The 22,148-nt window shown below is 37.3% G+C and overlaps 1 protein-coding gene across 1 annotated transcript in view; it reads right to left on the bottom strand.

Annotated features, from left to right (window-relative positions):
* Nucleotides 1-10,045: 10,045 nt before the first annotated feature.
* The window catches only part of RAB2A (RAB2A, member RAS oncogene family), a 104,163-nt gene continuing 92,060 nt past the window's right edge, over nt 10,046-22,148 (bottom strand). The window contains 2 exon segments of the mRNA NM_001133109.1: nt 10,046-12,457; nt 14,507-14,575. Of these exon segments, the coding sequence (NP_001126581.1) occupies nt 12,362-12,457; nt 14,507-14,575 (165 nt within the window). The 3' untranslated portion in view covers nt 10,046-12,361.

Below are 22,148 nucleotides of genomic sequence, written 5' to 3'. Positions count from 1 at the left end.
TCTCTTCCTCTCCCATCTCATTTCTGCTTTCTTTTGCCGTGCTTCCTGGGATCACCTCCCAGCAAACGTGTTGGCACCCAAATCGTGTCAGCGTTGGCTTTGCAGAGAATCCAGACTTGGTGAGTAGTTTTTAAATGTTCTCCTTTCTTCAGTTTTTTTTTTTTTTTTTTTTTGCAGCAAACATGTTGCATATTAACAAGTTAAAAGGAAGACGAAGTTATTGTTAAAAAGAAATTTACTGGGTTTCTAGTTAAACAAGGTGGATTGAACCATGCATTTATCTCCTTCACAAGACTGCAAAAAATGCCATCAAGGGAATAAAATGTACAAATACACAGGGCAAAGAGAATAGGAGAAGAGACAGCAGTGTACAAGAAATGCCAACAAATATTTGACTTAGCAGAGCAAAATGTCGGTGAACAGAGTTGCAGTCATGAGGGAAGGTGAGCCAAGGTGTGGGGCTGCCTCTGTGTCTCCTCCAAACACCACACAGCCAGAGATTCAGCCTCCAACCCTCCTCACACGGGAGATGGAGGTTGAGTTCGGGGGCCGTTGGCTTCGGACAAGGGATGCCCAGCGCCAACGAAGGAGTGGGTAAGAAACAGGGCAGAGAGCTCTGGGGAGGGAATTGCGAGGTGGGTACAAAATGAGGGGGGGTTGCTTTCTTATTATAAGCCTTGTAATACTATCTGGCTTCTAAAAAAAACTATGTGCTTGTATAATGTTAATCAATTTTAAAATAAAATACTGAAGGAATGTTTTTATTTCAATTTAGAAAAATCAGACAAGTGCTATCTAATCCTCAGATGGACACACATGCACAATGTCTGTGGCGGCACTGGTCACAACAGCCAAAAGGTGGAAACTGCCCAAATGCCCATTGGTGAAAAAATGCATAAGTAACTTGTAGTATAAAACTCAGTTGTTTTACAACTGAATTATAAAGGAATGAAGCACTCATATAGCTACAATGTGGATGAAGCTTGAAAATATTATGCAAAATGAAAGGAGCCAGGCACAAAATGTCACCTATCATAAGATTTTATATATATGAAATATCCGGAACAGGTAGCTCCATAGAGACAGAACGCAGATGGTGGTTGCCTGGGGCTGGGTGGAGTGGTACTGTGGGGTAACTTCTGGAATGGGATCCCCTTTGGGGTGATGAAAAAATTTTGAAACTAGATAGAGGTGGTGGTTGCACACATTGTACATGTACTAAATGCCACTGAATTGTCCACTTTAAAATGGCTAATTTTACATTGTGTGACTTTCACCTCAGTTTAAAAAGAAAGAAGGAAAAAAAGCATTCAAGACTAATAAAGGACTATGCGCGGTGGCTCATGCCTGTAATCCCGTCGCTTTGGAGGCTGAGGCGGGAAGATCACTTGAGCTCAGGGATTTGAGACCAGCCTGGGCAACATGGCGAAACCCCATCGTTACAAAAAAATACAAAAATTAGTGCACGTGATGGGGTGTGCCTGTAGTCCCAGCTACTCAGAAGGCTGAGGCAGGAGGATTGATTGAACCCACGAGGTTGAGGCTGCAGTGAGCTGAGATTGTGCCACTGCACTCCAGCCTGGATGCCAGAGTGAGACCCTGTCAAAAAGAGAAAAGAAAGAAAGAGAAAGAAAGAAAAGAAAAGAAAAGAAAAAAAGAAAAGAAAAGAAAAAGAAAAAGAAAGAAAGAGAAAGAAAGAAAGAAAAGAAAGGAAAGAAAGAGAAAGAAAAGAAAGGAAATAAAGAAAGAAAAGAAAGAAAGAGAAAGAAAGAAGGAAAACGACTAAGTAGGAAGGCAAGAAGAATTAGGAATGCTGGGCACTATAGCACTTACCATGTTTTCAAGAATGTCACCGTGCAGACCAGTGATTCTGCCTCGCAGGATGACATGTGGCCCTCGGACCAGGCGACACAGTGGAGATGCGCATGCCAGCCTCGTGAAATCATGGAGGTTCAAGGGACAAAGGGCTCACATGCCTAATGAGTGTTGATCAGGTGGTAAGACACCCACAATTAGGAAGGGGATTGATTATTCCACGTGCTGAGCTTTTCTTTAGATTCAGCAGACACAGATGAAAATAAGGAACATAAAGGAAGCATTCTTCAGAATCTCTTTATATCTCGCCTGTTTGTGTCACACATAGTGTTCCCCAAATCCCAGCTCCATCATAAAGACTTCCTGGGCTGAGGAAGGAGCTGAGGGCTTCCCTTTTTAACCCTCTAAAGCTCATAATCTACAATCACATTTTTTTATGAGTGGAATTGTGCTCCAGTCCAATTCATATGTTAAACTTCTAAACCCCAGTACCAGAAAATGTGACAGTATTTGGAGATGAGGTCTCTACAGTGCAGTCAAGTTAAAATTAGGTGACCAGGGCGGGCCCTAGTGCAGTATGACTGGTGTCCTTATAAGAAGGGGATATTTGGACATAGAGACCCACACAAAGGGAAGATGATTTAACAAGACAGAGACAAAATGGCCATCTCCATAAGGAGAGAGGCCTTAGAAGGAACCAATCCTCCAACACCTTGATCTTGGATTTGCAGCCTCCAGAACTGTGAGACAATACATTTCTGCTGTTTAACTCCCCCAGTCTGTTGTACTTTGTTATGGCTGCCCTAGCCAAGCAATACCACGCTGTATAATAATCCCTGCTGTTCAACCTTCAAATGCATATAACCTGTACAAATACCTCGCTCATCTTGTATTGGGTGATCTTGTGAAATAAACTCATGATCACTTTAGATAATAAATTTTTATAGGATAGATCCTAGGGATAAATAATTTTTTGGCTACAGCCTCTAACAGAACAATCTATGATTACAGTCGTTAATAAATGCTTTTATACTACTAACTGCAAAGAGGATGTTGAGTATCAATGCTTTAACAGAAATCACCACCTGCTTGAGGAAAAGGCATGACATGAAGCATGGATAACTCACACCTGGGCAGCTCCCAACACAGCACACACACACAGGCAAAGAGGCAGCACGGGGCTGGCTGGTCATTTACCACGTTCCGTAAATGTGAATTCTGTGCGGCAGCAGCATCTCCTGGGGACTGTAATGTGGCCATTTTAATGCAAAATTAATTGTCAAATATAAGACTGCAGCGGCCTTCTCCCGAGTGATTACCTCACCCTCCAGCAAGTCATCTTCACTCTTGTCATCGATGCTCCCTACCTTGTTAGCAATATTCAAATGATCACAAATGACTTCAGGATCTCACACACAAAACGCAACACCTCCTGGTCAGCTCACACCCATTCTAGAATTTGTTCTTACTCACTTATTTCTACAACAGGAAGGGAATCATTTCTGGAATGTGTGTTATTTCTCCATTGTCATTGTCATCATCATAATCATCGTAAGATGACACTTGTGTACATTTGACACCTGCTTCAATTTTAGACTGAATTCTGGGCATAAGTCACATTAAAAAATGTGTCTCTAATATTATAGCAATAAAGTACTATGTGGTACGTATGATTTTTTCTGGAATCTCTTATGTACTGATATTTGATATTCTGAATAGCCTCTTGGTATACAGATTAAATTATTGCAAGGCTGGAAGATGTAAAAATAATACTCCTAGATATTCACTTCGCTTCTGCCAAGTTGAGTTCTACACATGCCAGGCAGTGCAGCAGCTTTACCCTCCCATAGCCCCTGGCTATGACGTGCCCTTTCACTGCAGGTACACAGACAGCCGAGCAGAACAAATGTCTTTGTTCACAGGGTATAAGGGGTGTATTCGTTTCTATGGCTGCCATAACAAAGAGACTCTTTGGCTTAAACCGACAGAAATTTATTCTTTCACCATTTTGGAGGCCAGAAGTCAAGATATCTGCAGGGCCATGCTCCCTGTGAAACCTGGGGAAATCCTTCCTTTCCTCATTCTAACGTGTGGCTGGCAGCCAGCAATCTTCAGCATTCCTTGGCTTGCAGCTGCATTAACTCCGGTCTCTCTGTTGGCCTCATATGGCGTTCTCCTTGTGTGTTTGTCTTCACAGGGCCATCTTCCCATAAGGACAGTTATGTTGGGTTGGGGGCCCACCCTACTCCAGTAGGACTTCATTTTCATTAATTGCATCTGCCATGTTCCTATTTCCAAATACAGTCAGATTCTGAACTACTAGGTGGTTAGATTTCATTTCATTTCTTTTTTGTTGTTGTTGTCATTTATAGAGACAGGGTCTTGCTATGTTGTTAGGGCTGGTCTCAAACTCCTGGCCTCAAGAGATCCTCCTGCCTCAGCCTTCCAAAGTGCTGGGATTACAGGCATGAGCCAAGTTAGGATTTCAACCTATCTTTTTAGGTAGACACAATGCAACCCATAACAAGGGGCATGCTGCAAACTTCATGCTTTTCAGTTTTGAGGGCAACTTATAAGGCAGCATTTTTGTTTGTTGAATGGACACAAAATCTTATTTATAGGGAAGTGCATAAAACACAGAGGCATAGTTTATAGACATATAAAGCAAATATCCACGTAAGTCTCATTCAGGTCATGAAACAGAACATTGCTAGTCCCAGAGAATCTCCTTGTGCCCCTCCTATCCTGCTAGAGGTAACCAATATCCTGACTTTTGTGATAATAATTTCCTTGCTTAACTTTAGAGTTAATGAAATGATGCTATATGTATTCTTTTCTGTATAATTTTTTTCACCAGCAAAATTCATTCATTTAAGTAAAATAAGGGTTATTAATTTAAAAATATCATCCATGCTGCTAAATGGCTGCACTTCAACTCATTTTCATTGCTGTATGTTATCCCACTATATGAATATACCATGGTTCATCCCTTCTATTGATGCACATCACGGTTGTTCCCAGGGGCTATTACATATGACACTGAATATTCTAGCAGAAGGATCCTGGTGCACACGTGGATGAATTTCTCTAGGGCATGTTCTGAGAGAAGGGATTGCAGGCTGTTTTCCAAAGTGGTTGCTCCCATTTGCTCTCCTTCCAGTAGTACGTATGAGCATTCCTTTTGCTTTACAACCTTGCCAACATCCAAACGTTTGATGTCAGACTTTTACATTTTGCCAACCCATGGATTATAACTCTTTCACTGTGAGCTTTTAAAAAATTATATATATTTAAAAAATATACAAACATGTTTTTAAATTATTGAGATGGTGTCTTGTTCCATCACCAAGGCTGGAGTGCAATGCCGTGATCACGGCTCACTGCAGCCTCAACCTCCCAGGCTCAAGCAATCCTCCCACCTCAGCCTCCTGAGTAGCTGGGACCACAAGTGCACACCATCACACAGGCTAATTTTTTGTTTGTAGAGATGGGGTCTCCCTGTGTTGCCCAGGCTGGTCTCAAACTCCTGGGCTCAAGCAACCCTCCCACCTCGGCCTCTCAAAGTGCTGGGATTACATGCATGAGCCACCACACCCAGCTTCACTGTGGGCTTTAAACATGCACTAATGGCTCCCAAAGATGTCCATGTCCAGGAAATTGTAAATATGTTACTTGGCAAGGGAGAAATAAAGTTGTAGAAACTCTAGTAAGACTGTTAGCTAAATAAATAAATAAGGTTGTAGAAAGAATTATGCTTGCTCATCAGCCAACATTGAGATGAGATTATCCTAGATTTTCTGGGTGGGGAAGGAGGGAGGGTGAAGAGACTGGTCAGAGTGATGTGATGTGATGTAAAAAGAACTCAAGTGGCCATTCTATGGTTTAAAGATGGAGGAAGAAGCCACAAGCCAGAGAGTGTGGACCACCTTCAAAAGCTGGGAAAGGCAAGAGAATGGATTATACCCTAGAATCTCCAGAAAGTAATACAGCCCTGCCACCACCTTGATTTTAGTGAGACTTCTGACCTCTAGGACTGTAATAGAATAAATTTGTGTTGTTTTAAGTCACACTTATAATTTATAACAGCAGCAATAGAAAATGAATACACTGGATAAAATAAATCTGTAAGATTCTTATTACTAATAGCCAGTTGTTCCTTGGTATGTGCTGGAGGATGGTTACAGGATGCTTGAGGAGACCAAACTCCAGGATGTCAAGTCTCTGATATAAAGTGGTATTTGCATACAACCTACGCACATCCTCCTGTATACTTTAAATCACCTCTAGATTACTTATACCTAACACAATGCACTTGGTATGGACACAGCTGTTATACTGTATTGTTTAGGGAATAGTGACAAGAAAAATATCTTACATGTTCAGTACAGACACAACCATCCAGTTTTTAAGAAATACTTTCAATCTGCACTGTACTCTTAAAATAGGGCATTAATACAATTCCTCAGAGACTTCATATGTCTTATCCATGAAAATAAATGTTGGCTTACAAGGTCAAGGAGGGCAGGTATTTTGGTTCTAGTACTTTTGACAAAGAATTTGAAAATAATATTTGCTTTGAGAGTGTATTCTTTTAGCTAATTATGACGGCAATATTGGAGACAGGGACAATTGTGAGAGGCAAGAAATCAGCATTAGTAGAAGGAAAAATAAGGCCACTGCAATCTTATTGGGCTACACTGAATTTCGTAGGCCTCATGATTTTTTAACTTATTCTAAATAATCTTAGACCTACAGAAAAGTTGTAAAAGCAGTTTCCATATACTTGTCACCCATCTCCCCCTAATATTAGCTTTTTTTTTTTAGATGGAGTCTCACTCTGTCGCCAGGCTGAAGTGCAGTAGTGGCACGATCTTGGCTTATTGCAACTTCCGCCTCCTGGGTTCAAGCAATTCTCCTGCCTCAGCCTCCCAAATAGCTGGGACTACAGGTGCATGCCACCACACCCAGCTAATTTTTGTATTTTTAGTAGAGACAGGGTTTCAACCATGTTGGCTAGGATGGTCTCAATCTCTTGACCTCGTGATCTGCCAGCTTCGGCCTCCCAAAGTGCTGGGATTACAGGTGTGACCCACTGCACCTGGCCAATATTAGCCTCATACATAACCATAGGAACAATGATCAGAACCAGGAAATTAACACTGATCAAAATGCTGCTAACTAATCGGCAGACCCTACTCCTATTTCACCGGTTTTCCCACTAATGCCCTTTCCTGAGTCCAGCATCCCACACTGCATTTAGTTGCCATGGCTCCCTATCTCCTCTAGTCTCTGACAGTTCCTCATTCTTTCTTTAACTTTCATGATGTCCAGTTGTGAAGAGTGTTGGCTACTTTGTAGAATGTTGCTAAATTTGGGTTAGAGGTTTCCTCCTGACTGGGTTGAGGTGACCCATTTTTCCCAATGCCCATGGAATAGTGTTTTTTTCAGTGCATCCTATTGGGAAGTACGTGGCATCCTCACATCTTCCTGATCACTTGATAAGCCATGGTGTCTGCCAGGTCTCTTCACTGTTGTATTTCTTCTTTTGCAATATCTTGTGAGGAGATACGCAGACTTTACGCATAGCCTTTCTCAGGCTTTTGCCCATGAATTTTAGTATTAATTCCTGCCTTTAACAATGACTGTGTTGTAGACTTTCTGTTTACATCATCCCTTTTATCTTTACTAAATGGTCGCTAATGTAAGGAAGAGCTGCATCTTTCCCATCTACTTAATCATTCATATTAATATAAACTCATGGATATTTATCTCACTCCCCGGTTTACGATCCATTACTAGTGTGTTTGTTAGTGTCCTTTGGCCTGACTCCCCTCTGCCCCATCATTTTACAAACAATTCCTTACTTTCCTCTGGTATCACAGGATATTCTAGGCTCATTTTCTAATTTCCCTGCCCCAACCCAGGAAATCAATCATTTTTCTAATGAACCCTAGTTCCCTTTATTAGAGAATGCTATTTAGAAACCAGTAATGGGCAGTAGGCATGCTCATTGCTACTGGGCCCTCTCAGCAAAGGTGAAAAACATGTTTACTCACAGTGCATCTGTACATACAAAATCCATGAGTTCATAATCTCCTCAATTCCAACCTACCACAAGGTTCACTCTAGCCTTTCTCAACTTATTTGCAATGCATTTTTGATGAGGAACTTTTGCTCTCATTATCCACAATGTATTTACTTATTTGCTCAGTCTTAGTGTATGTGAAAGGTAGCTTTGCATTGCTTAGCTAACCCATCCCCTTTACTAGCTACAGCCTTTGTGATTGTTCATTTTGTCTTCAGTCTTACAGTATACAGTGATACTATTTTCCAAAGTTATATATGTTGGTTTTCTCCCCTGTCCCCTTCAGTGTGGTGTTACTCATTTGTAATAATAAGTTCATTAATAGTTTGTATTTCACTGAGTTCCCACACTTCATGGTTGACTTTAATTATGTTTGGGTTATGTCAAACATAACCATAGTTGAGTCAGAGCTACACAAAAAATGTATACTGAAAGAAGCAACATTCTCCTCTTGTCCCAACTATCCTATTCCCAGTCTTCTTACTTTCCACCCTGTACCCACCCAGTGTTCGTAACTAGTTTCTGGTGTATTCTAGAGATCTTCTTCCTCATCCTTCTTTATAGCTGTGTGGGACTCCACTGTGTGGATGGACATAGTTTAGTGAATCACTATAGTTTACTGAATCACTATAGGTGGAAATGACATATGTCATTTTCAATAATTTCTAATTACAACCAATGCTGCAGAAAGTAGCCTTGTGCATATGGAGCTTTTGCTTTATTGGAGAATTATCATTTGGGCGGATTCCTACAAGTGGGATTTCTGGGCCAACAGCAAGTGTACATGTAATTTTATTAGGTATTGCCAAGTTCCCCTCCAGAAAGGTAGTTCCAGTTTGCACTTCTACCAACAACACACAAAGGTGCCTCACCAATACAATGTGGCATTGTATTTTACATTTCTTCTAGTCTCATAGGTGAGAAATGGCATCTTAGCTTTAATTTGCATTTGTTTGAATTTTTAAAAATAAATTTTATTGTGTTTAAAAGTATACAACATGTTACGGGATACACATAAATAGAAGGTTGCTAGAGTGAAGCAAATTAATGTATCCATCACTCATATTTGAATGAAAAATGCATTTTAGGGACATTTTATATGTTTTTTTGTAAATTGCTCATTTTCCTCCATTTTTCTATCAGGAGTTTGGTGCCTTGTCCTTCAATGTTTAAGAATTGGCCTCACAATTTTGTAAAACTAATTAATACTAATATATAGACTGGCACTTAGTTTTTGGCCGGGCATGGTGGTTCACGCCTGTAATCCCAGCACTTTGGGAGGCTGAGGCGGGCAGATGACTTAAGGTCAGGAGTCTGAGACCAGCCTGGCCAACATGGCAAAACTCCGTCTCTACTAAAAATACAAAAAGCCGAGCATGGTGGCAGGGGCCTGTAATCCCAGCTACTTGGGAGGCTGGGGCATGAGAATCACTTGAACCTGGGGAGGTGGAGGCCACAGTGAGCTAAGACGGCACCACTGCACTCCAGTCTGGGGGATTAGACTGAGACCCTGTCTCCCAAAATAAAATAAACAAAATAAATAAAATGAAGTTTTCTGTCATGACTTCAACCAAAAAATAGTAATACCTAGTACATCCAAACACAGTATGAGATGATCTACTGTGGTGTTAGGCTTTATTTTAATGTAAACATAAAACACATCTAAACTCTGAGAAACACAGGTAGATATGCTGGTTTACCTATTTGTATAGTCAATTCCTGTTTACTATGAAACAGCTTTATCTCTTTGTGTATCTTTTAGCTCATATAGTCAAACTCCATGCTGCCAACCTCAGGACTAAATAAACTGAGATGGGGCTTTACTACCTATGACAGAATAAATGTTTAAGGTGTTGCAAAGCCAGACATGAATCAGTTTTTCTGAGTGATTGGAAACATTTTGGTACGATTTATATCCCAACTCTTGTTGACCATTAGCAGATAAATAGGGACTATTTTCCTGTTAACAGGCTATTTTAAAGTATCATTAAAAACAAATTGTATGCAGTTGTATATCCTGTCAGTTGTATATCTAATTATATGCCACATTCTTTCAAAAAATTGGTTTTCATTCAGTTGTCTTAAATTTGGAAGACGAATGGTAACAATGTCTTTATGAAGATCACAATTTTGAAATGTTACATGTTGAGTGAGACATTGAAAGCTGTGTTTATTTTTTTCAGTGACTGATTTTCTATGTCCATAGATGCTATAAAAACTGATCAAAGATCAACTAAAAATTCAATTACAATATTACAAATTCAACTGCAGGTACCAATATTACATTATTTGACAGGGATAATAAAATGAGCAAAGACTGGAAATCATAGACAATAACATTGCTTTCTCAATTAACAGAAAGGATTCAAACATATTCCTTAACGGTAGATGCGATTTGTAGAGAATGTGGAAAAGAACTAATGAGAAGTCCACCTGCTGCCCCAGACTGAGGCACATTAGGGTGGTTGTGGGAGGAGTTATATTTGAGGGTTCCATTTTTCCTTAGGGTATTAAAATGCATGTCCTGGTTTGTTGTTTTTTTGCCATTAAGTTCTCTTCTTCAAATAAAAGAATTAGGGGAGAAAGTATGGAAAAGAAACACACTAAACTTCTGGAAAAGTTAACAGAAGCTTAAAAATAACAATTCCCAAAGAATCATTCTCTTCTTGGTATAGAGCAGTACCTGTCCTAGTTGCCTTAACTTTTCCTACTCATTGGTAAAGAGAGTGATTAGTAAGACCAGTGAATTTGATACGGCCACTTGAAAGAAAAAAAGGCTGTACTACAAATACCCATGAAAATAAGATTTTCTCTCACCTTTCCCTCTGCCCTCAAGGAGATAGTTAAAACAAAACTATGATAGCATTTGGTGATTTCCCACAAGAGTACTGTCAAACCTTTGACAGAGTATTGCTGAAACTTCAGGGAAGACCTGTAGAAAGTTGAAGGCCGTGAGCGAAATGAAAGTAGTTAGTTTCAGAGTTAGAACTTTTTTATGCTTTCTTTCAGGCATAAGTGCTTTTGTGCTAGTTCAGGAGAAAACACTTGCTTATACCATCAACAAACATAATTTCAGTATAGTGAGATTTGTGGCATTTTAGCAACATTTTTAAAAAGGGTTGAGTGTTAAACATTCTGACCCTTTTAAAAAACATGCTTAAACACATGTAAAAGCTGTAAGTGGATAAAAATACATTAAAAAAGAGGTGGTCATAATAAAAAAGAACACTTTTATACATAGGATTTTATTTTGCACTGCTATAACAATTTCATTATAGACCAAGGGAGAAAAAGAAAAAAAGGATAAAACCACCACACTGAGTAAATTACTAAAGCTTTTCTACTTTGTAACAGGATTTTCCATCTGATAGATTTATTGTCATATCCCCTTCAAAACAGACAAGATGCTTACCATATTTTAAAGATTATAGAGGTTGCCACTGAAAGAAAAATTTTACACAGTCACTGTACATCAAGGTTGAAAAACTGTCCTGCATGAAAAATATACTTAGAAATCATGTGAATAAAAGAAAAAAGAAAACATTATTGTGTTTAAGGAAAGATTAAAGTCCTCATAATGTGCCATCTAAATGTGGATACTCATTCTTCTTGGAGTCGCTAAGATGTAGGAATTTCTTGCTTCTGCCCTTTTCACTCATTATACTGTGTTTTTTCCCAACAGTATTCATTAAGGCAAACAAATCCTTTTCTGAAGAGGTCTTAAGGAAATTGTGGACAAAGCAAACTTTTGGCATTAAAACAGGTTAACATATACAAAGCCTTTAGTAATATACATTAAGCATATTTTTCTTGGACTAGTGACAAGAAAAGATGAACATGCTTGTTAACAATGTCAAAAAGTTTAAAATTCAGTGTCCAAGCAATTCCTAACAATGCTTCTGTAGCTTTAAGCTCTAAACAGTATAGAATTTATGCAAATGCATTAAAGAATTCAAGCTTGGCAAATTACACCCAAGCAGGTTATTAAACTATATATACAGAAAGTAAATGATAAATACAGAATTAAAAGAGTCCTTCTGTTTCCTTATAGCCTTGAAAATTGACAAAGTTTCTGAGGACAGTTCTATAATATTAAACATTAGGTAACCACAGATGTTGGGAAACCTAACTACACAAACCGATTTAAAATACTCAAGATGACTTTGTAGTGTTTTAATACAATTCAGTTTGTAGTTAAGGGCACAAGACAACATTTAACAAAAATAATCACATCAATTGACCTAGAAATCAAATGCAAATAGATATGAATACAATCTCCAAAATCTGTCTTTTAAGTGAACATTAACCATTTATTCAAAGTTATACAAGAATTTGAAGGATTAAAGTCTTCTGTGACATAAAGCCATTTCAAATAGTTTCATGTCTCAGCTGAGCAGGAGGAGAGGGGGTGAAAGAATAAGTGAGTAGGCCCCGTTGGGCAGCTAGACAGTAAAAACAGACTCAACAGCAGCCACCCCCAGCCTGCTGTCCTCCCTGATTGCCTGCATGTGTTGCATTAGTAGCAGCATGCTGAGGGCCAATTTTAATGCCATTTGCCTAAAATAAAAGAGAACAGAACAATAAATATGACCAGACACAACCAGACAATATAGTTTAACTAGATTCTTAAAAAACTCATTTAATTCTTTATGATACAATTTTATCAAACAACTGAGAAAAACACAGTAAGTAGATTTTAGCAACAATTAAAACAATATCTCTTAAGGGATGTTCCTTCCTTTTAAAAACACTGTGGAAATGTTTCTGAAAATAATTCTTTATCATACCAGGTAAGGGGTAAACAGTTATTGGATAATGCTGCTTTTCAGGACATTCTCATAATGCAGAAATCGTTTAAAATAATTATTGCAAGTAATCTTTAAAGCATAAAAATACCCAAAGCCCATGCTGCTTTAATACAACGTAAAATCTTTTCTCTAGACAGTGTTTCTGTTCCATGTTGAATCAGCTGTACAGGCTAAGGGCATATGAGTGTTCTGTGTCATCAATAATTTCTATGATCCCCAAAGACATGGCAGCTTGCCAAGAACCCACACACAGAGTGGTTCTTTCATTCATCAAACTCACACTTATGTCTTAACCCTCACTCCCTCAAGTGGATTTTACCTAAAAATACAACACTTTGAGAAAAGTAATACAGTAGCTTCAGAAATTAAGCTCTTAAGGAAACTTTACGTCACAGTAAATCTCAGATTTATAGTGCTTGGCAGTTGTTCTGCAACAGTAGTAGCCTTGGGGTTTCTGGCACTAGCTCAGTATTGACAGCAGCTGATGTGGTTTCTTTTCGCTCTTTTGACTCCTCTTTAATAAAAAGCATGCCCTATGGCTCATTGGTTTTGCCCCCTCTGGGCTGGTAGCAACTTCTTGAGGAGTCAAGGAGTCAGACTTGGCATTAGGCCAAATAAATAGCACGGCCTGTTGGCTCCTGACAGCACATTACAATCAAAGCTGCATAAGGCACAGTAAAGCAGTCAGCTACTATATGAAACCAGACAGAAACAATGAATGTGCCCTTTTAGATAGAGGCCCAATTACTGTTCAATTTATATGGCATTAGTCTCTGAATGGTGTCACCTTTAAACTAACTCAAGAAGTACTGTCATATAAGCCTAGAAGATAGGATTTAGAAACTACGTTACTCCAAATTAAACAATGAAAAAATCATGTACTTTTTGGAAACCTTATGCAAACTGCTGTTTGTTTTAGCAGAGACTACTAAAGTAATAGAGAGCCTCATTTATGTATAGGATGAGAGAGACATACATAATGGCTTCCTAACACAATGCTTTTCTAACAGCAACTGGGGAGAAACCAGGGCTTTTCTTTCAGAAGCCAGAAATCTTAATACAGAATGGCAAAAGTATTTATGTAAGAATAAGTATGCTATATCCACATAAACATTTTGAAATAAATACAGATAAATGCAGAGTGGGGATGTGGGTCAAACGATGATCTTTGGTGAACACTCTGAATTAGATGCTTCAAAGCTTTACATTTTATCCTAATCATGTTGACCAAAACAAATCAAAATAACATTACAAAAAACCCTATGCCAAATGCCAATTTTATATATATATATATATATATATATATATATATATATATATATATATGAATTTAGTCTCCTGAAAACATGCTATGCTATATTAGGAGTAATTTCCAAATTTGGTATTTCCCTCTTTCCTACCAGATAAGAGAGAGTATCTTGCATTAGTACACAGTACATGCATTTATATACCAGGACATTATTCCCAAAGCAGATGACACCATATGGTCATGTGGATAAAAGTGGATTTTCTTTTCTCTTTGGGGGATTTATATTATTTTGCATTGCTTGCAATGAATGGATAGGGCCACTTACTTTAATCCATTTCCATAGACAAAGTGTTGCTCTACTAGAAGATAAATATTTAACTACTATACCACATATACCAATTTTTCAGTTGGATGACTGTAAACTAATGGTGTTAACTGATTATCATGATTGATTTTAGGAATTAAAAAAATTATAAAATAATGAATCCAAATAGTAATTAAAAGTGAATTCTAAATTAATATTGACCAACAATATTTATATGTATATACCTCATTATTAATGTCAAAGACTCCTTCTTGAATTTTTTCATAAATTTCTTTTGCTGTATTAATAAATGCCTGAAATATAGAGAAATTGGTTCATATTATATAAAACCAAAGCAGTAAAATAACATTATATATGCTCTATAGAATATCATTAACATTCAACATATGAAAGTCAATCAATGTAATACATATTAATAAAGAACAAAGATCATATTAATATAACATATTAATAAAGAACAATCGATGTAATACATTATATTAATAAACAAGCCCACATGATCATCAATAGACACAGAAAAAGCATTTGACAAAATCCAACATTTCATGATAAAAACACTCAACTAGAAATAGTAGGGAACTCCTCAACCTGATCTAAAGAATGGCATCTAAGAAAAACTACACCTAACATCATATTCGAAGATGAAGGCTGAAAGCCTTTCCCCTAAGATTAAGAACAAAGGATGTATGCACATGCTAATTAGCATTACAAACAGCATTATTCACAACAGCCAACAAGTGCAAACAACAGAAATGTTCAGTTAATAAAAAACAAAGTTTGAGATATTCAATCAGTAGAATATTATTTGGCCATAAAAAGGAATGAAGCACTGATTCATGCTACAATGTGGATGAACCTTGAAAACACTGTGCTAAATGAAAGAAGGCAGACACAAAAGGCCACGATACTACAACTCCATTTGTATGAAATGTCTAAAATAGGCAAATCCATGGAGACAGAAAGTAGATTACTGCTTGCCAGAAGCTAGATGGAAGGGGAAAAGGGGAGAGAATGCTAATGAGTACGAGGTTTCTTTTTGGGGTAACTAAAATGTTCTGGAATTAGATAGTGGTGATGGTTGCATAACTTTGTGAATAGACTAAAAACCACTGAATTGTTTTATTTATTTATTTATTTATTTATTTATTTTTGAGACAGGGTCTCACCCTGTTGCCTAGGATGGAGTGCAGTGGTGTGATCTCGGCTCACTGCAACCTCTACCTCCCAGTTCAAGTGATCCTCCCACTTCACCCTCCTGAGTAGCTGGGACTACAGGTGTGTGCTGCCACACTCAGCTAATGAATTATATAGTTTAAAAGCATCAATTTTATAGTATGTGAATTATATCTCAAAAGAAAACATCATGACCATGAGAGGAAAAAAGAATATTGGAATATGAGAACAGCACATAGAGAAAAACACATTTCAATTATGTAAACTGCATAATCCTCCATGTAAAAACTAGCTTACTTCTGGAGAATACCGTTCCACTCAGGGCCTTTTTTGCCATGATAATGTATTATTTAGTATATAGTTTAAGAGAGCAAAATCAAAGATGCTTATGATAAAGAGATAAAAGACAGCTCAACTTCTTTGCCATTAAATTGTCAAAATAAAAAACTAGTGTTGGAATACTGTAGACCAAATGAAGCCTGTAAATACCAAAATTTATACACAAGCATTCTCTATGTAAAATATTTAGAAATTCTATATAAATATTACGAATGCTATAGAAGGCATATACAAACTCAGAATAGGTTCTAAACTATCAGATTTGACAGATCACAGATAACAGTACCAATCAATAAAGTCCTCTTCAATTAGCATTCTATAAAAATTCATAAAAGAAAGCTATACTCTATTACCACTGATACAGACCTAATTCAAAGTTTAAAAAGTAAACAGGATTCATGGAGAGGAACAAATCATACCTTTCATCTTTTCTACACTGGAAACATTTGACTGCTGAACTTGCCATCAGAGCTTTTGTTTTCTAATTAACAGGACTGATATGTTTTCACCTTTAAAGGCCTTACAGCTCCCCAGAGTAATCAATCTACTGCAGCTCAATTACTGCACCAAGCACACACCAGTCAGTGAAGGAGATTTGAACGTCTGCGGCAGGAGCACAGAGATATGAATATGCATAAACTCTAAGTGGCTGATCGAATCATCACAGAGGGTCATGAGAATTTGCAGCAAAATAATGAGAAGAATTAATCACTGCAGATTCACAAGGCACTTAGGACGTGAGTGCGCTTTTCATGTATGTGCTGGAGCTAACCTGAAGAGGGAACTGGCTTTCAGCCAAGTATGAATTGATTCACATTCTTCAAAATTGAGGTTATCCGTATAAATAAGGAAAAACTTAACTTTATTTCCAATAACATGTCAATTACTGTGATGGCTTTAGAAATCAAGCTACCTAATATTGAAGTCAACAGATACATAAATTCACAGGGCTGGAAGTGCTTCCAAGAGCATCCACATGTGCACATTTCACTAGAACGTTACATAGAACTACAAGGCCCCATAAGTGAGTTATAACTTCATACAAACAAGCACTTTTATATGACAAAATTTATTATTAAATGTGTCAATTTACATAAAAATTGCCTTTTTGCCCGTCTGGTAATAAATCACTTTAAAAACGGGCTTAAGAAAGTGATGCTATATAAAATTTCGTAAGTCACTACTAATTTCATTACCTAAATAGTACTGAATACTTTATTAAGCACTTTTAAGCATAGTAGTACCAGATGAACTAAGGATGTACATACAGTATTTTTTATCTGAAAGGCATGCAATTAAATCCATTACAACTGAAATATAACAAATAATCTTTGGATAATGCTACATTACTTGGTCGTTCAATTTCTGATTACATATTACAGACAATAAAATCAAATATTTTCTACCCCCTGAGCATATTATACAGGATACTATACAAACGGGTTGTTTTACATACTTCATGACAAACATTAATATTTAATATATATTACTAAGTGATTAATGACTAATTTTAATGAGTCCTTTGTGTTTGAAACCCAGCATGACAAATGTAGACATTAATATACTTGTTTTAAAAGTATATGGCTATTTGCAATAACACTAGGCTTTGCACACACACACAAACGATAAAATATGTGGCTATGGACTTTGAAATTGCTGAATTCCTAAATATAATGAACATTAACCAAATACTAGTAAGGCTTATGAGAGGTCAAATAAAAGTTCTAAGGTAAGAGCCTTGGGTGTCACAGATAAAATCTCCTCCACTTAAGATGCAAAACATTTCCAAAAAGATGAGAAATATGTATGTATATAACACATTGGCTGGGATTTTTAAAAATTGATCATTTCACACTATTCATTAAATATCAATCCCATATATACACTTTTTAAGGTATAGATGTTTCTAATCCATCTTTAGACCACTGCATTCCATATATATATAATGTACAAAAATACATTTTAAGTATTGCTTGGTAAATATCTCAAGGCAGTACTAATGTTCTTCACAGAATTAGTTTAATTTGAATGGTTAAGCTATTCCCTTAAAAATACCTTATCTATAGATATTAAACATATTGTAGTTTTGAATCTCTAGCACAATACCTAAAACAGCATAGGTACTCAAACCGCCTTTGTTAAACTCAATTACCCTTAGCAAGGAAATACCTACAGGGTAAGGTGGGCTTACATGAAATTGCTGGTTTCTTTTTGCTTATGTACATCTCTTTGGGGGCAAGCTCTTTTAAGACTTCATTAAGGGACAAGCAGTAGCCAAAACTAATAGGTTTTAGAATAGGAAAAAATATTTGTTGACAAATTGATGTCAAATGATTTCATTTGTTTCAATGATTTCATTGTTTGCACCATGAAACATGCAATGTCTAGGCAGATCCACGATTATGAAGTATAAACAGATTTCTCTGCAGCCAACTGAATTTGGTGGTCCTTCTGCTTCCCCATGTGGCCGGTGCTCTGTTGCAGTATCAGAAGCCTGCCTCTCTCATTTTACCACTAGCCCTTCCTTTTCCCCAGACTTTATCTGCCACATTCAGTCCTTTACCTTCCTTAGCCATTCATTCTCTTGCTTTCCACCTCAAACACTAATCTTTTAGTGTTTGGCAGCAGTTAATCTGAATGATACTGATAATACCTAAACTTAAGGCAAAATTTCAGGGACTTCGACTGCACAGTTGAAACAAACGTAACCACAAAAGACTATAAATATGTTGTAATTCAAATAAACATTCAGTAAATACATACGCTAATGTGGATCTTACGTATCACTGACATTTACCCAAGGGCACCTATTAAACTACTGTCACTGGCCAGGCTTGCACCTGTAATCCCAGCACTCTGGAAGGCGTAGGCAGGAAGATTGCTTGAGGTTGGGAGTTTGAGACCAGGCTGGGCAATGTAGTAAGACCCCTGTCTCTATTAAGAAAAAAATTGTTGCCACATATTCAGAACTTCTGTAGGTACCATGGAAGACACAAAGATGAGGAGGACTATTGTTGCTGAACAATGGGAACTATTTAGGTAGGAATAACACCATTTAGTTGGCAGAATCTAAGCCCAATGGCTCAAATCTCCATAAAGATGGAAGAAAAAAACTTTCTGCACTAACTGATAGAAGAATGCAGGGCAGGATTAAGGCAGGTCTCACGGATACTGTGCCAACACGGTCTTTAAAATAGACTGGAGAGAATGGAGGCAAAGGGAAACATGAGATACTATTTTATTTTTATTATGGTTGGGCAGTTTTTAAGGCAGAATATTGAAAATAAATGATCTTCAATAGAATATTCAAATTACTTCCTTACATAACATGCTGCCACCTGGTGGCATGATAAAAATTAGGTAAGACCAGTATTTTGGACAGTTTAAATATCTTGAACAGATGCTACAGAGCAGGGTATCTTGTAAGCAAGTGACTTTTAGTTTTCTCTTAGAACTGAGAAATATAAGGTAGCTAAAATGTGGCTTAATTTTCTTCTCAACTGCTAAAAGTCAATGCTATGAATGAACATTACAGGTATCCATTTGCCTAAGTTAATAATAATCAATATATACTAAGTACTTACTATGGGACAGTCACTTTACTGATTTATAAACGTTTTCACTATTTCTTAAAAGAAATTCTAACTATGTAAACAAATAAGAAAATTAATATTAACTTTCTTTTGCTTTCAAGAAAATCTATATTTGTGGGATGAAGTTAGACCTTTAAAATGAGCAGAATTACTGAGGGCTCTAGAACCAGGCTCTCCAGGATCAAACCCCAGTACCACTTCTTACCAGCTGTGTTGCTCTGGAACCAGTGCTTAGCCTCTCTGTAAAATGAGGATGATAATGTGGGAAGTATGTGCTTTTTTTATGTTCAATTATAACTGCAACATACAAAACAAATGAAAATTCCTTTGACTTGTATTAAAGATAAGTGATCCTAATAAAGGAAAGATAAATGTAGCCTACTTCATAGGATTGCTAGGAAGGTTAATGTAAAGCACTGAAAACTGTGCTTGACATGTAGTAAGCACTCAATAGGTGTGTCAGCTGTTGGCATGAACGTTTGGATGCAAAGACACATGGGGAACAACAGGAGAAGGCAGTACTGGTGCTAAATGTGTATCTGCTCTGTAGACACTACAGAGTTAAGGAGAGAAATGGTGATCAATGCTCTATAGTCAATTCAAATATCTTGATTAAATAGAGCTAAACCTTAAAAAAGTGAATTGGCAACATATAATGTGCACAATGAGCCCCCCAAAATAAAATATATTTAATAAGACTTAGATATTGGGCAAAGATAGGAGAGTCCTGTGAAAAGCACAGCAGACTAGAATTTGATATTAGGGAGTTTAAGAAACTTCTTCAAATTCTGTGACTTCTTCAAATTCTGTGATTCTATCTGATTTAGGGTCAGTGAAGAAAAACTCATACATCATCCAATAGTGGCTTTTAAATTGTATTTCAAGGCAATTCTGCAGGGGCCACCTTTTGGAATGAGATGGGAGTAGGGACAGCCCTGTGGAGGGAGAATCTCTGCCTCTTCCCCGCCTCTTTCTATAGCATCACCAGTTCCAAAGTAGAGCTGTTGTGGTGTTATTTCTCTCATACAGTTTCTCTGTGTTTCACTAGAAGGAAAATGGCCATTGCTAAATCTACAATCCATAATTTTCTCATTTTGTAGATATGACTGAGCTGCAAAAGGAGAAACGACTTGCCCAAGACTACGCATAATTATAGCAGAAGCAGGATTAGAATCTAATAGTCTTCTCACTACATATATCTTTCCTTTATTAGGATCAGCTATTTTTAATACAAGTCAAAGGAATTTTCATTTGTTTTATGTTGCAGTTAAAATTGAACACAAAAAGCACATACTTCCTACATCCTTTAAAACCCTTTTAGCTAGAAATTATATTGGATTTCTAGGATTATTTTTGGAAGTGTATAAAATTTGTATTATTTACATCTTTTGTCTCTTTCCTACCCTTTACAAAAATTAATATCACCAGTATCAATGCTAATTAAAGGAAAGTAGGGAGTCTAAACACATCTTAATTTCAGCAGGAAAATAAAGAGGGGAAGAAACTAGAACTATTTGATTAGGAAGGTTTGGGGAATATGGCATTTAAGAATTTCCTGTTCCTAGAAAATCAAACACCGCATGTTCTCACTCATCAGTGGGAGTTGAACAATAAGAACACAGGGACACAGGGAGGGGAACATCACACACTGGGGCCTGTCAGGAGGTTGGGGAAAAGGGGAGGGAGAGCATTAGGACAAATACCTAATGCATGTGGGGCTTAAAACCTAGAAGACGGGTTGATAGGTGCAGCAAACCACCATGGCACATGTATAACTATGTAACAAACCTATATGTTCAGCACATGTATCCCAGAACTTTAAAAAAAAAATAGTTGTTTATTTTAGGGTTTGTTGCTGCAGCATAACATAGCAAAAGCTGTGCAATGCTGATTAATAATTGGTTTTCTATGTAAACTTAATAGTTTTAAAAATCATAAATATTGCAGCATTTTACTCTTCAGTACTGAGTATACTAAATCAATGATTAACATTTGGTAATTCAAGTGGATTTAAACTTAGCTCATAAAGACAAATTTCACTCCAAGTTATTCTTAGAATGCTTATTTATATTCAGAAGTAAATATTAAAATGTTTTCAACTAAAAAAAAACTTCCTGTTCCTACTTTCTGTCAGAGGTAACACAAAAATGTTTAATTCCTTAGTAATTTAGTTCTTCCATTTAATAAGCATTTCCTGAGTGCTTGATTTGTACCAGGCACTGAGGACACTCAGATAAATATGAATACCTTAAATCTCAAGGATGTGGTATATAGGATCGATATGCATCCAATATGGGAATACAGAAGAAAAACCTTCAGTTGCTTAGATGAGTAAGGTGGCATGACCACTTCTGAAACAGAAAAGGCCTGCAAGTGAAGGCCTGAAAGACAGGTAAGCTCCCACTCATGTATTAGGAAAACTGAGGGGAAGAAGGGCATTCTGGACAGAGGAGCAGATTTTAAGTTCAATTCTGTTGGAAACTGGGGACAGCCAGGAACGTGAGATAAAGTTAGAGATGTGGTCCTATAGGCAGAGGAACCCTGAAAAGGTAGGAAGCAGGGGAGGGACAAAATCAGAGGAGAGTTTGGAGAATGAATCACAAGGGGGCGACACTGGCCACAGGGAGACTGAGGAGTCCAGAGCAATAACCCAGGAAAGAAAGGTCTGATGGTGGCAACAAGAATGAATGGCAAAGCTCAAACCTAATATCTGTTGTGAAGAAATTAACAGGACTTTAACTGACAGAGTAAAATGGTGATA

This window comes from Pongo abelii, chromosome 7 (assembly GCF_028885655.2).
Source record: "Pongo abelii isolate AG06213 chromosome 7, NHGRI_mPonAbe1-v2.0_pri, whole genome shotgun sequence".
Lineage (NCBI taxonomy): Eukaryota > Metazoa > Chordata > Mammalia > Primates > Hominidae > Pongo > Pongo abelii.
Note: the sequence above shows the minus strand (reverse complement) of the source record. Positions and strands in the feature narration are given on the sequence as shown.